Source organism: Protopterus annectens, chromosome 2.part0 (assembly GCF_019279795.1).
Source record: "Protopterus annectens isolate FY-2018-M chromosome 2.part0, PAN1.0, whole genome shotgun sequence".
Taxonomy (NCBI): domain Eukaryota; kingdom Metazoa; phylum Chordata; order Ceratodontiformes; family Protopteridae; genus Protopterus; species Protopterus annectens.
Genome location: NC_056728.1, coordinates 1,229,144,421 through 1,229,160,462, shown reverse-complemented (window position 1 = coordinate 1,229,160,462; position 16,042 = coordinate 1,229,144,421). Strand labels below are relative to the sequence as shown.

At 35.2% G+C, this 16,042-nt stretch overlaps 1 protein-coding gene across 1 annotated transcript in view; it reads right to left on the bottom strand.

The window, feature by feature from the left end:
- Window positions 1–14,235, bottom strand: part of GABRB1 (gamma-aminobutyric acid type A receptor subunit beta1) — a 2,653,090-nt gene extending 2,638,855 nt beyond the window's left edge. Inside the window, exon 1 of the mRNA XM_044061406.1 lies at window positions 14,020–14,235. Within this exon, the coding sequence (XP_043917341.1) occupies window positions 14,020–14,225 (206 nt within the window). The 5' untranslated portion in view covers window positions 14,226–14,235. The remainder of the gene's footprint in view (window positions 1–14,019) is intronic.
- Window positions 14,236–16,042: the final 1,807 nt, after the last annotated feature.

Sequence of the window (16,042 nt, the reverse complement as noted above, 5' to 3'; positions counted from 1 at the left end):
TTAAGATGTTAGTCTTCATTAATGTGTCTTATCCTCCCTGCCCCATGAAAACTGCAGTGGCAGTCAAATAATATATGAAAAGGGACAATAGCACAATGCTATCTCAGTGAAACCTTGGTTTGATTCAACCATTACATAAACCCTATGCATGACTCATGATCTGCACAGCATCTCAAACACTGAGCAGTCAGACCATGACTCAGAAGCATTAAGCATCTGTCTGAGTACAGTTAGTATGCACCAATGAGTCAATAGATTGTATATAATATGCTGGATGCCACACGTGCTACTCCTGTCTGACTATATAAAGTTTAAATATATACTCACACATATGCATATAACCTATGACAGATTATCCAGATGCAGTTATACAAAATACGCATTAATTTAATCACACAAAGGAGAGTGTGGGAGACTGGAATTGGAGGTTTTCATAACAAGACAAGAACTGGGATTCTCAGCTTATTGGACCTCATGTAGCATTGTCTCCTGTTTTATATTAAATTCATATATAGGCCACAACTTTATTGATCAGAAACCAATTATTCAATCACCAGGGGTAAATGTTAATACAATTATAAGACCTATTTTATCATAATCTGCATTAAACTTTAGATACACATGTCACATGATCCTAAAGTCATTAGTGGAAAAAAAAAATCTGCAGATTTTTACTTCACCTGCTTATAATGTTCTCCTATAAATGGCATCCTATCACCTGTGTATTGCTATGAATGTGACATAAAAACTGATATTTTGCCACAGTCTGCAGTGTAAGCAAACAGCTCTCTAATTTTCAAGATGGCTATGCAACATAAAAACAAAAACAAAACATATGCTGAACTCCTGTCTATTTGAAAGGATTGGGGGTGATGTGCTGGTTCCAGAATTACAGAGTGTTGAAGACTTTCTTCTTCTTAGGTGAATCACGTTGTTGGTAAGTGTAAGGTACATTTTAGAGAGGTAATTATGAAGACCCTGTTGAACATAATAAAGATACTGAAAGGATAGAAGAATTAAAAGAATCAGGAAGCAGCTTTAATAGAGGATATTAAACAGGGTGAAGTAACAGCCAGAGAAACTGAGACACATTTAAGCAAAGCTCTTAACCAGAAAACCTTGGGCCCAGACACAATACCTGACTTCTTGCAAAAGATATTTACACAGATTTTTAACCCTAAGTAAAACTTACTTTTATTCATATTCTGAACAGACACCAACCTGCTTAACAACAAGAAAAATGTAATATTTCCTTAAAACTGAACCTGCAAGCCACTAAAGAGCTATAGATCAATAACTTGTCTTCTGAAAATATACATATTATATACTAGAATTGATGCAGACAAAGTTTTTTACCCATCCAGAAAAAAAAAGTTACAGCAATAAAACAAAAAAAATCCTTTGTTATAAAACAAAAGCCAAAACAGAAAGCAGTAAAAAGGAAAGCCTCTAAATTTGGCATTTGACAGTATCGTACATTCATGGATAATAAAGTTCTTACAGATGTAGAAGATAGACCCTACATTGATCAATTACATTGCAACAACAAACAGTGCCAAACCACTTTGCAACTAAGCTATGACAGAGGGCAAATTAATACACCAGGGATAAAAATTCAAAGAGGTATATCCCAAGGTGATCCATTGTCACTGATGTTTTGCCATGTCATTAAACCTTTAAGCTGTCTGCTTAACACATTAGGCTATGCTTACAGTGTACCTCCTACAAACAAACCTCATCTCAAATGATCTAAGAATGACATTTATTCTTGATAAATATGCAATAACTACTTTAAAAAAGTAAAGCTGCAGCACCAAAAAAATATCAACCGAGACAGGAATGCAATACAAAGGAACTTAAGCAGGAGTAGATGAACGGCCAGCAGTAAAACATGAATAAATAAGAATAAATCTCAGTAAGGATTATTTCAGAATACTAAAGTTAACAGTGAAAATGACCTTGATATTTAGGAATAAAGTCCAAGCTATACATTCATTTGTTCTTCCTGTTCTTATGACTAGCCTTAAAATGTATTGAACAAATTGGACATGAAAACAACAACAAAAAATGCTCTTTGCTTATCAAATGACATATAAAAACAGTGGATACAAAGATTATATATCCCTCACTTTGACTGAAGTGTGGGCCTCCTCATAACTGGCTGCATATATAGATCTGCAATGCTGGGACTGCATACATATCTGTTGACCTCATCAGATCCAAACAAAGTGAACGTTTTAAAGCATGAGGAAATGAAATCTATGATGACATCTTTGCTTAGTTTAGCAGAAGCATCCTGGAATAAAGCAAGAAGGCATTTCATAACAGAAGTGGATACAAATCAGACAGCAACTGAAAGAGCAAAAAAAAAAAAAGAAAGAATATAAAGAAATGGTACTGAAAAGAAAGGAAGAAAATTGCAAAGTCCACAAATATAGCTGCAAACAGAAAACTTCTGCACAACCTTTTGTTGATCAAGATTTGATACAGGAGTGGTTAAGAAGAGGTGAAATGAAACTGAAAAAGGGGAAGAAGCAGATAAATGCAGATTCTAGGGAAAAATGGAAAGTTCTATATCTTGCTGCTGGGTGTGATACACCTAATGTAGAGGGTCTGTATACTGAAGTGCAGAGTATCACAAGATTGCTGCATTGAACATCATGCATACACTACAATAAAGAAGTACAAGTTGTAACAGTTCACATAATATAGCTATATAATGTTGTGCATACTCAGTGAATTCCAGCAAAAATCTCTTAACTGACGGTATACCAAATTCAATAGGATTTACGGTGAACAGTGAATCTACATCCAGAGTGATAAGGAAACAATCTCTCTAGTCCTTATTAATTGACTATTTATGTAAACATTGCAAAATTCATTTGTATCACATAAAAATAGTACCTGCTTGCTCAAAATTCACTCTCAGCTGAGTTTCTAAAAACTTAGACAGGGTTCTATGACCCATCCATAACCACAGACGATGGGCCTCATAGGTAGTTCAGTGGTGGATTTATGCATTTTGGGTACTCCATATATTAAAGGAACTTTTGGGTGGTTAACAATTAAATAATTATAAAAATCATCCACAATTCTATTATCATTATTCAGCATTTAGAGAGTACTTGCTACTCACTTCACAACCATATTCTTCGGACTAATAGTAATTAGTTCATAATTAGATGCAGATGCAGACAACATATCAAACATTGCTTTTAAATAAAATGAAGTATCCATTATTACTATCCCACTACTTTTATCAACTGGTTTTATTACTATGTCTTGATTATCTGCTAGTCTTCTCATTGCAACCTGTTCGTTCCTAGTAAGATTATAAAATGTACTCATATTTCCTGTCTCATAAAGATTATAAATATCTTTTTCAACTGCTCATTTAAACACTCTCCCGATGTCATGATTAAAAGGTACATAAGTGCTAGCATGTATCAAATTATTCAAAGATTTATCATTATCTCTGTTATACATCATTTTCAAGTTCTAGTTTCTTATATAATTATAACAGGCTGGAACAAAAGACAGCCCCTTGTTAAGCAATGCTAGTTCAAAGTCAGTCAGACTATACTTAAAAAAGATTATATACAAAAGTGTTCAAATCTGTGTCTGACTGCATGTGAGCGGGGGATTTCCTTTTCATTTTTGTCTTCTGCTGCTCACACTCCTCAAAAGCTGTTTCAGCATTGGAAGGGCTTGTTGTAATAAAAAAAGATGAATCTCCTATTGGGCCCAAGGCACCAATATTGTTTGCATCAACTATCACATTTTGCTGTTCCAATTGCAAGCTGTTTGAACAAAATTCTGGATTAATGATATTTGGGGTCATAACAGCATTCATAGCTGCAACTGTAGCTGTAGTTGATAATATGCATAGATGGATAAGGGTGAAAATCATAATTTTATATTCCTCATCCTAGAAGCATGTATTGAGAACATGAAAGGTGAGGATATTTTATTAAAAACTGAACAGGCAGAACTAAGATGGATATTATGCTTAAAAGCCCATATTAAACCAGGCTGAATGGTTCAGTCTCTTTAAAACCTATATTGAAGGACAAACATAATTGTGGATGAAAGTGAATGATTTAACAGCTTTAATTGGTTAACTGATTTTAAGTTTGTATTTAAACACCTACATTCAATGTTTTAACATTGACGCCTGAGGAAACCCTCTGGGCAAAAGTTTGAACTTGCGTATTTTATCTGGCTTTTATTTTAAAAAGTTTTTGTACACTCATTTTGATGTGGTTCCAGTGACTTTTACTGTTCATTTAAATTTTGGTGCAGCCATCTGGATTTACTGAAGGTTCATTACTTGGCTTAAATTATAGAATTATTTTTTATTTTTTTAGAACTATTACATTGTTACTGGAGAATGGTATTAGTTATTATGTAGTAAGATTGATTAAAACTGGCTAAATTGTAGATCTTGTAGGGTCAAAATTGGTGAACTCAAAATTAAGAATGTGGTCCAGAGGATGAATGACTCATTCAATAAAAGCATGCAACAAAAAGTATACATGAGTGAACCAACACAACGAGGCAGTCAAAAGTAATAAAACAAAATAATTTATTCAAAACTGAATACATTGGTGCTTTCACAGTAGTTGTACTGCTTCATCAGATGTTATAAAACTTCCATATTAGAACACTTAAATACCTACATACAAATCCCACAACCAACAAGCAGTTATAATTAATTAAAACCATTAATCAGAAGAGAGAACTACCTTAAAGGTACAGCTCTTACAAATCTAGAATTCAGTTTTGAATACATTTTTTTGTTTTAGTATTTTCGACTGCCTCATTGTGTTGGTTCACTCACTTATAGTTTTGGTTAAAAATTGGTGAACATTTATCTAGGATAAAAATGCTTAATTCTGGTGTTCCTTGGAGTTTTTTCTTTGGACCAGTGTTTTTTTGGAATATTTACGGCAAGTTTTCCATGTTATAATAAGCTATGTCTATGTAAATATGCAGATGATTCAAAGGTTGCTTCAATGAACATGTGCAAATGATTATTATAGATTACAAAGATATTTGGATTAATTATTTCTGTGGTCTGTCTTTATTGGTATGAAATTCAATGTTTAAAAGATGTGGGCTATGCATTTTGGTAATAACAGTCATCCATATGCTATACACAATTGCCAGATAAGGGTGGTTAGCAGTGTATGTGATTTGGGTAAAAAAGTGTTAAAGATTTAAATGTTGAGAGGCATCTTCTGGAGATTATTAGAAGGTGCTATTATGAGTTTAGAGATATATTTACAACCATTGTGAGTAGGGTAAAGGAAATATTGTTGGCCATTTATAAGACTATAAGTTATGTTACAGAATATGGTGCTCCAGTTTGTATGTATAATCAGACAGCTTGAAAGCTTGAAAGACTGGAAAGGATTCAGAACAGTCTCTACTGATGGGCATACTCATTTTCAACTGATGGGCATACTCATTTTCATCAATCTCTAAAGAAGCTACACATGAAAGAAGAAAAAATATTAATGAACACATGTGTGTGTTGGCAAGCTATGGTATTGTATGTATTAGTTATGGGCTACTGTACTTACACAACTAAGGTGAGTTGTGACTCTGAATGTACTCCTCACATCAGTGAAGAAGGTCCTGCTTTCACCTTTTTAAGTCACTATGATGGTGACTGTTCACCACGTTTGTGATGCCAGTTGCACTGGTGACTGTGCTAAGCTTTTAGATGAGACACTAGCTGTGAGCCTTGAACCTGAGTAAAGTGGATCTTTTTTTACTTCATAATATTAAATCAGTAACAGGCAAGGTATATAATAGGAGCCCACATGAATGAAGGAAGATGTCAAACAACCCCTCCATTAATATAAATAAGAAATATCAGAAAATCGATCAGGATGAGTTGAATAGCAATAGTAATAACAGTTGGTTAACATGAAACACCAGTCCAGCCTGTCCTTGGGTTCAACTGAAACTAAGTTCTAGTTCTGACTTAAAGCCTACTAAGCATAACATTAGAAGGGATAGTAATAAAAATCTGAAAAAAAAAATATGCAGACACATAACTATTATTCCACATCAAACAAATAGAAAGGAACATACAGCATTAATGGCAATGCTGGGGGAATAAAATGACTCTAGAACATAAATGGAAGGAAGCCAATCAGATAGCATTCTGCATCATAAATGTATAGCACCAATAGATTCTCACAATGAATATTACCCTATCTTTTCAGCCATCATATAGAGAAATTGCAGACAGTTAAACAAAAATATCAAACTATTAATTTGTATATATTCAAGATCTGTTTTCTCAATAAACAGAATTTTTATAGCATGATGAGCAGATCGATGGCAACAGCTTTCCTCTTCCTCTTATCCCTGATGAGTTACATCTGTCATCAAATGGCCATAGACTTCTTGAAACATATTTTTTATTATGGTAAAGTTTCCAAAGATAAATCATTCAGGGTTTTCAGGAAACCTTAACAATAGAAATTATTTTACATACAGATGCTAAAATTCTATACAATTAATTTGATTTCATGAACAATACTTGAAATTTCATGTAATATACAACTGAATGAGGTTTGGCTTAACCAAATTTCTGTTAAGAAAATATTACTGTGTTTAATCTTTATTTTAGTCATAGAGATCATTCTTGAAGTTGTAAAGGGGGATTCTTTGCATACATTCATAACTGTACACAGATGATGACTCCCAGATCTTATATAATGTGGAAATTGACTGTATGAACCACAAAAATTAAAATCCAAGAAAACAAATTGTATATATCTCTATAAGCCCCCAAATAGTGAGTGACCTAAGCATACCTTCAGTAATACACTTCTTATACATACTGGACTTTGAAAATGATTTATTAGGCACTGATTAGGTAACTTAAATTTCCTAAATACAGAATGGAAGCCAGAATATAAATAAATTAAGGGTCAGTTTCAATTCTACTTAAGGGACAAAAAATTACCCCAATTACTGAAGTAAGTAGAAGTGGTGGTAACATCCTCAATGCCATTCGCCTAAATAAATGGATATTGAATCATATGGCCAGTGTTGGTCAGTTATCAAACTACAAATGTGATTATACCTTTATTAGTTGTGATATTAATATGAAATGCTTCAGGTCTATGAAACAATCCAAAAGTCTTAATACAAATTCGGTGTTTCTGAACACAGATTGCAGCTGTCTTTTTAACAGTTGGGATTGGGAATGAGAGAAACATACAATCTAAAAAAAAAAAATACAATAACTTAATTTGTCAAGTAATTTTAAACACTGAAATCGCTATAAAGTAAAAATGCATGTAAAGTGGGCTGTTACAAAGAAAGCTGGTTATAAAGTCTATCAATAGTAAGCTTTGATAACAGATAAAACAGCTGTTATGCATGTTAAGGAAAGATCTAACTGAACCTGGTACATAAATATGCTGAATCAGAAAGCCTTTGTTAGTTTTAATAAGGTTGCAACATCCAGGGGTAATATCCCAGTCCAAATACTTTGAGGAGGTCAGTTATCTAGTTTTGCTGATGCTAAACTTGTGTCACATTTAAAACATCTGGTTGTGTTTGCTGTGTTGAATCTGAACATGTTAACACTTTTAACCTATTGGGTCTGTATCTGAAAATCTTGTTACAAAATGTAGCTTAATGGCAGCAATTAAATATCTCAATATAGAAAAGACAGTTGGATATGATAGCATTACTAATCGAAAGTAAAAGATGTTAGTGGTTAACAGGGGCGGCTCGTGCTATAGGACTGCAGGACTGCAACCCCCCACCTATAGAAAGACCAAATCCCCATAGAAAGAATAAAAATAATAAATCCCCGTAGAAAGAATCCCATAAAAATACAAAATAAAAAAAATTGCAAGTCCCGGAACTCTGCGCATGTGTGCATGCTTAATTCCTAGAACTCAGACCTCCTGACTGCTTTGTTTCAGACCTTCAGACTGCTTTGTTTCAGACCTCCAGACTGCTGTGTTAGCAGTCCTGATAGGGAAAGGCATCTCTGACCTGCAGATGGCCAGACATCTGTGCAGTGATGACCACATAGAGCAGAAGAACTCCAGACTGCATTGTCTGCAGGCCACGCCCACTCTCGCACCAACCAGAACAGTCCCAGTCCCCTCGCACCACCAACCAGAACAGTCTTAGTCTTCTCACGGGGAGGGATGGATTTTGAATGGGACTGAATGCTTGCAGCTTGCGTGGGATTAATGGAACACTATTATGGATTACTATGGAGGGGTGACCAAATACTTGCATGGGACACTGAGTTCGGTCTGAATATGGAACACAGAGTTCAGGTAAGGTAGGTGTGTGTGTGTGTGTGTGTGTGTGTGTGTGTGTGTGTGTGTGTGTGTGTGTGTGTGTGTGTGTGTGTGTGTGTCACATATTGCACAAATCTTGTACACTCGTTTTCAATCACATACATAAATCAGCAGTATAAGACATTTTGATAAGATTATTTCTTGAGGGTTTGTCCATGTCTGTTATTTATTTGATAATCAGCTTCTGTGGACTAGATAGCTGGATTTTTTAGCCAGAACCTTATACCCCTGTCAACAAAGATTATGCACTCGATGTAAAAGAAACTTTTAGAGAGTGCACTGTTACACATTTGAAATGCAATATTATTAATTGTGTTTATTGCCTGCATGAATCATTTTATTTTATTTTGAGTTACCGGCCAGTACACAACGGTAATGCACAAGTGAGTTTCCAGTAAAGTATGGGAGTGTTTCCGTAGCACAGCTGTCTGTATCTCTTCCGTACTCTCAAGCCTAAATCAGATGACAAAGCCAAAAAGTAATGCGGAACAAAATCCCCAAACCAAAATGCACGTAAAAGTTGGCTGAATAAAAATAAATTGTGCCAGTAGGTGTTTATCATATTGGATAGCATTTAGTTGTTACAATCCTCACCGTTTCATCATTTATGTTTTATGAGGGATGCAAAGTCTGGGGCAAACTATGGGAAATCCCTGAAATTAAGGATTAATTGCATCATGAGGAGATCTTGGAAGATTTAATGATTTATTATTTGCCTAGACACCCATTACAGTATATTATCACTGGTACTGCAAATCTTCACCAGAAATTATTTCTACAGCAATGCAAAGTGTTTGAAAGTGCAAGGCAAAATGGACAGCTTTAAAGTCTTGCAGTACGTTACCCCATTTCCTCTCAACTGTCCAGATTTTTGTCTCATATTTTTGGCATTTTCCTCAAAACAATTTTGATTTTCTAGCAAATCATTGAGGACTTCAGTCAGCAAACAATGACATACACTTGAGTTTCATACTTCATAGCCTTCAGAAAATACATGCTAACGCAAAACCTTTTTTCTATTCTGGTAACTTTCAAATGTTTTTGAGAGCAACATATGAAAATCTGTCCCTATTTTTTGGGGTCTTTCTTCCCTCGGTATCTTTGGCTTTGTCCAGATTTCTTCCTCTGAGGTTGAAAGGTATGACAAATGTGTCAGAGCCATCACCTTCAGCCAGAGACTTTTCAAATTGTGACAAACTTGTTGCACCCCACTCCCCCATGTAATGACTCTGGATGTGTCCAAGCAAGGCACGGAGCAGTTATGCAGCATAAGTGTGCAGAGTATTCCCCAATCCAAGGTAGACACAAGTACGAAAGTGGCTTTTCATCTGTCCTTGATTTTGCAAAATGTTCTGGTTTTCTGTCATATTTTTAAACTGTTGATTTATGCTTCTTCTTATTCAGAAAATGCATGCTGTTGCAGTGCCCTGTTCCTCTGTGTTTAAGTAGCAATGCTTTAATGACCCATCAGGTAAGATTGTCTGAGATTGTGAGATGCAAGTAAGCTTTAATAAGCATACTGTTAAAGAGTTACCAACATTGAAAGCCTTTTGGTTGTTGCCATGCAGAGAATACTTACATAACTAGATAATGTATAAGCCTTAGGTAATGAAATGCATATGACAGTATTTGTAATACAGTATTTTCAGAAACTCATTACATTTGTTGGAGACTTGCAGTCATCTTTGCAGGCTTTACCCGTAAACTAAACAGAATGACAATCTATCACATGTGGTCCATAACCTGTACAATAATCCTTTATGCAATTTATCTTGAGCTTGTTTCTTGTTTGCTGTTCATTTTTTACTTTGATCATGTTTTCCCCATGAAACATGTAGATAGTTGTTGTCAGGCAGCAGGTCTTTTTTGGATAAGAAACATTTTTACAAGTGGGGGTATCACAGAGATTGTTACTTTCAGCATGTTACTTAGTACTTTTATAAAGCTGAATATAAATTATAATTAGGACTGCAGTGCAAAGAGAAGTGGTTTGAGTTGATTGCTGCTTGTTTTTTTTTTTATACTTGATTTTGACTGGCATTCCAGTAATGTATTTAAAAAGTAATTTATTTTTTCATGCCTCACAACCTTTTTGTTTCCACCTAGATATTAAGTAAGCTGTCATGTAGCCAATGCAGTGAAATATTCTTTTCTTCTACACTTCATTTTGTCTTGATTTGACTGTTGTAATGATAACTTGGTACCCAGGGCAGTGAATTTAATTAAAGTTCCAGTTGTTGTGGTTTTGAGCATAGCCCCACCCCTTTCTAGTTGGTCACACCCCTTACCATTGGCCCCACCCACACAGCTGTCTCCTGCAGCCCCCCTTTGATTTGAAGCCACCAGCCGCCACTGGTGGTTAATCTGGAATATCTCTTGATCATTTAGTTAACACCTGTAATAAAGATGGCATAGTTCTTAGTGATTGGAAGAGTATAATTATCAAGGTTTTGTGTGTATATATATATATATATACATATATATATATATATATATATATATATATATATATGTGTATATAGGTCTACCTGATAACACCAACACGCCAAACCACCAACAAAATAACTGACATGACAAAACCGACAGTTCAAAAACACGAAACTTCACATGCCCGACAAACCACAATCCCGACAATCAACAAAACAAATACCCTTCCCGACAAACACACACACAACACAAGCACACCAAAAACCTTACAAACCTACACTAAACCTTACATACACAACTATCTATGCACTAACCTTAACCCAAACCCTAACCCTAAGGTCCGACACTATCGCACACTTACCTTACCTGCACCCTAACCCTAACTCACTTAATCCGCCCCTAAACCAAAAGTCCATCACTATCGCACACTTACCTGACCCACACCCTACCCTAACATCCATCACTATCACACACTTACCTTACCCACACCCTGACCCTAACGTCCGTCCCTATCGCACACTTACCTTAACATGTCGGTGTTCTCACCGTTGGGATTCTCAACTTTCGGTCTTCTCCATTGTCGATCTTCTGGTGTCAGTGTTCTCGTTGTCGGCGTTGTGGACCTTCGGCATTTTCAGGTAGACCCATATATAATATATATATATATATATATATATATATATATATATATATATATATATATATATATATATATATATATATATATCTACATATATATATATATATATATATATATAGAGTGAGAGAGGTGAATAAAGCTGATCCTTTATCAATCATCAGTCATAGAGTAATTACTTACCATGTGTCAGTAAAGTCATGAAGAGGGTTCCATGCAAAGTGAATGATGAAGTACTGAAGTAAATCATCTAGGAGTTATTAGTACTTTAAATCACACATTTTTACTTAACTGCTGGTCATTACAAGTAACTCAGCTTTTTAAAGCAATGTCATTTCTGCTAAGGAATATTATCTTCAAGTGAATTTGCTTTATATTAACCTCTCTGGCTTTTGATACAACAAACCATAATTTTCTTATTTTAAAATTAAGAAGTTTGGCTAAGGTGCAGCTGGCTGACAAATCAAATGTGGGCTACTAATACAGAATTATATTGATTTGAGCTCTGCCCTAAGTCTAGGAGTATACCATGAGGATTTTACATTGACCCTATTTGTTTGACTATCCACTGTATTCAATAATGCCTACACTAAGTGTACACCGTTCTGATTAAACAGACAACAAAGACATAACGCAAACCTTCTTCCTCCTAATTTTAGTTTTTTGTACTGATATTCTTGCAGCTTTAAATACTGACAGGGATTCATAAAGTTTACCACAAAGTGTAGACTACATGTGCACTTAGAGACTTTGAGTAACTAGAAAGCACCAAAAATGAGATCATGTTCTTGAAAACATATCATGTACACTTAGTGTACACCTAGTGCAGGCTTTATTGAATCTGGCCATAGATTTTTGTCATCTCACTTTCTGCAATATCTGCACAGACAATTTTAAGATTGATAAGGATGTTACTAATACAAGCAACACAGACATTCTTCAGGATGCATAGATAAACTACAAATTTGGTCAAAAAGTAATCAGATGGTTATAAATATCAGTGAGGTAAAATGTATGACCTTGTGTGCATCCAAAGGTCAGAAGCAAATATAGCACAGACAAGACACTTCCGGAAAATATTACTGTGTTTAAAGATTATGAAGAACTTGTTACAAAAAACTGATCATAACTAACAGTGTATTGGAAGTTAAAAAAAAAACCAAAGTACGGGATTCATTAACAGATTTATTTAATCTAGAAAAAAAGACTTCTTAGTCCCTTTAGTTATAAAGATTACTCAGAGAAACCTGGAGACTAGATGTTGTTTTTTGTATGTTAAGTCAAAATCTGCCAGTATGACCTTAGACTGGCTCCATCATCTCATTAATACATGGACTGACTCACTTAATCTGGCTGTATGACCTTAGAGCAGCTCCATCATCTCATTAATACATTGCTTGGCTCACTTAATCTGCCAGTATGACCCGAGAGTGGCTCGATCATCTCATTAATACATGGATTGACTCAGTTGGTGGCTTGTCCTATTTAGACAGAGTTACTCAAAGTATTAAATCTGAATTGTCTTGCACAAGGTTGATGGGGTTAATTGATAATGATATTCAGGCAAGTAAAGATACCTTTTCAATGCTTTGGTTTAAAAGCCAAAGTATTTCATGAAACAAAAAAACTTTTACGAACACACAAAAGAAATAATATTATCAGCACTCTGTTCTTTAGCTAATCAGATACCAGTAAAAAAATACCAAATGACATTAAAGACTATGACTCTGTAAAAAATGGTAATGTAAGTTTGGATGACAATAAGAGTTGCTATGCAATATGACATCAAGAGGATGCAGCCCTATGTGTGACTCAGAAGACCCATGTTTGACTAGCAACACATGTGCTATAGGAGTGAGGCATGAAAGATGGAAGTGAGCAACTGCTGTCAAGTCTCCTGTCCCTGACCAACTGCAGAGAGTAGAAGCTCCTAGGGAAAGGGAGAGGACTTGACAGACTGACCTGATCTCTATTGTTTTATTCATTACTGACCTGCACTAAACTGAACACCAATGACACTTTGTTAATTTCAAATGGTCAATACACCATACAAAGCAGATATTCATGTTTATTTGGAAAGCTATTTGAACAGTATAGCTGCACTTAAAGAAATGCTCCATGGTTTCCCTGTTCAAGTGCTATTTAATTCCTTAGTTCATCTCTGTGCAGAATCGTTCTCCATTTCCAAGTATGCCCATATTGTTAACCAATACAATTAAAGTCCACTTCTTTTCCTTCTTCGGCAAAGTTATGTTCTCTAATGCCCCAAGTCTGACAAATGCTTTACCATTTAATCCAAATATCATTCTTAATAGTTCAGTTTAAGCAAATGATGGCTCTAACAATATATGCATGCGAATTGTTCTAATGCTGGAAACCAGCAGTATTCTCTCAGCCTAATTTGTCATTTTGTATACGCAGTCCTTCATAATTTTCCATAAAGCAGATTAAATATAAAATATACATTGTAAAAACTGGCAAGTCGATTATATAATTAACTGCTGAAATAAAGTAGAACAAATGAATATATATATCTATCTTGATTCAGAGGTTGAAATGTTAATTTATTCAGTCAAGAAGAGAAATACAAAGGTATTGCACACAAACCTCAAACCATAAAGCACCGTTCCATCAGGATGCAACCGTATCATTCTGTTCTTAACAGTGACTCCATGAACAAATGATTTCTTGTCATTTAGGAAGTATGTGTCAGGTACCCAGAGTTGATCGGCTACTCTGTTGTCCAGTGTGAGGTTTAAAGGAATCCCAGAATATGAAAGCCGTTTGTCTCTCCACGACTGCTGAAAATACATTGTTAGAGTATAGTCCTGCATAAATGGGAAATATAAATATTATTAGTATGAAGTTTACAGTTTGTTGCCATTTATAGTATCCATTGGCAGTAATATAACTAAAATAACATGCAATTGTGAACCAAATCTAACATTCATAGTTAAGAGCATGAAAATGAATCCGTACACAGTGCAATGCCTACTATTATAAACCCTTCTTCCTTTTAAAATCTGCAACATCTGGAGAAAGATTACCAATTTCTGGTGACCCTTCTGTATAGTTTGTGATTTCTACCACAGATACATAAACCCTCTGCTATTTAATTTACTCAACTAAATATAAAGCACAAGATGGAGGGTCATACTGCTAGCTCTACTGCCAGCATTGTATCCCACATCTCCTAAGACACTATACAAAATGCTTTATGCCCAAGGAAAATTAATGTAAACTGACCATCAAATTACATTTGTGTAAATATCTAATCAAACTTGAGGCTTCCCTCTTACCTAAAATTTGACCTGCGAGTTTTAGACTTCTCCACTACAATTCTTCACTAATCATATCAAAAATGTCTTATGTTGAGGCTGTAAAGAAATGACTCTAAAGACTCATATGAATGAGATGACAAAGTCTCAGAAAAATCAGACCATTCCTCCACCTTACGCATATCTCCTATAGTCTCCCTGAGGAAAAACTCAACTTATCTACCACTTTGAACCACAGCTCCAACAGAAATGTGTTAGAAATGGGTGACTGTTATCTGGTATGCTAAATCATCACTCACAAGGCTGGACAAGGTAAAGGTTTTAGTGAGTTACCTATCAGGTGCAATGAATCTCTGAAACTGCGAGACCTCAGAGGATCCTAACTATTGACAAGTATGACTATGACATGGTCAAGGTATATGTGTGAGTGAACAATATCACATTTAAAACCCTGTGGAACATGCAGAGAGAAATATCAATTCTTTCTATGCATGTTACAAATTCCTGTGTATAATCCTTCCTTCACACTGAATAATGCCTAGATATTAAGACACTTTTTATTGTTTTTAATAATTGCTTAAATAGCTGGTGTTATTCTAGGGGGACTGAGTACGTGTCAGCACTGGATGAGATGGTGGACAGTCCAGCTTCTTTCTTGAAGGATGTTTGCACCTCACATTCTAAGGTTTTTGGCATACTGATTAAAACGTTTGCTGCCTCCCCAGTGCCTTTTTTAGACAACATTGAGTTGATAGTCATTCCAACATAACTAACATATCAATCCCAAAACTGGATCACTTAAAGGTGACTCCTCATTGCCAGACATCTAAACAATTACTTGCCTAATCATGAAACATGCATGTATTTGGGAAACATCCCTGTCTGCATATTTACTGAAACATGAGCTAAATGCAAACAGACCACTCCCTCTGTACCAGAGTTCTGCACTTTCAAATTCATTGACAGCTCTGGTGGGGTGTCTATATTTGTCAAGGAACAATTTACCTCCAGTCAGATCCCTAAGGACCTACAAAATTAACTCAAATGAACTACAGATCACTCTAGGTAGGATTAATTACACATAACAGCTTGTTATAGAACATCTTCCTTGTTCCCTGATAGGCATGCAAGATTCCTCAGTGCTCTAAATGATCTGCACATTGGAAAAAAATCTATTATATGCATGACTTTAACTAACCTTCAAAAAATGGGTACACATATACGTCCGATGTATGATATGTCTAAACATTCCTAGACTTAATAGCCAAAAATTCCCTTTAGCAGCTGGTAGATAAACCTACTTGAGGACATAGCATTCTTGACGTGATTCTTACAAATATGGCCACCTCTTG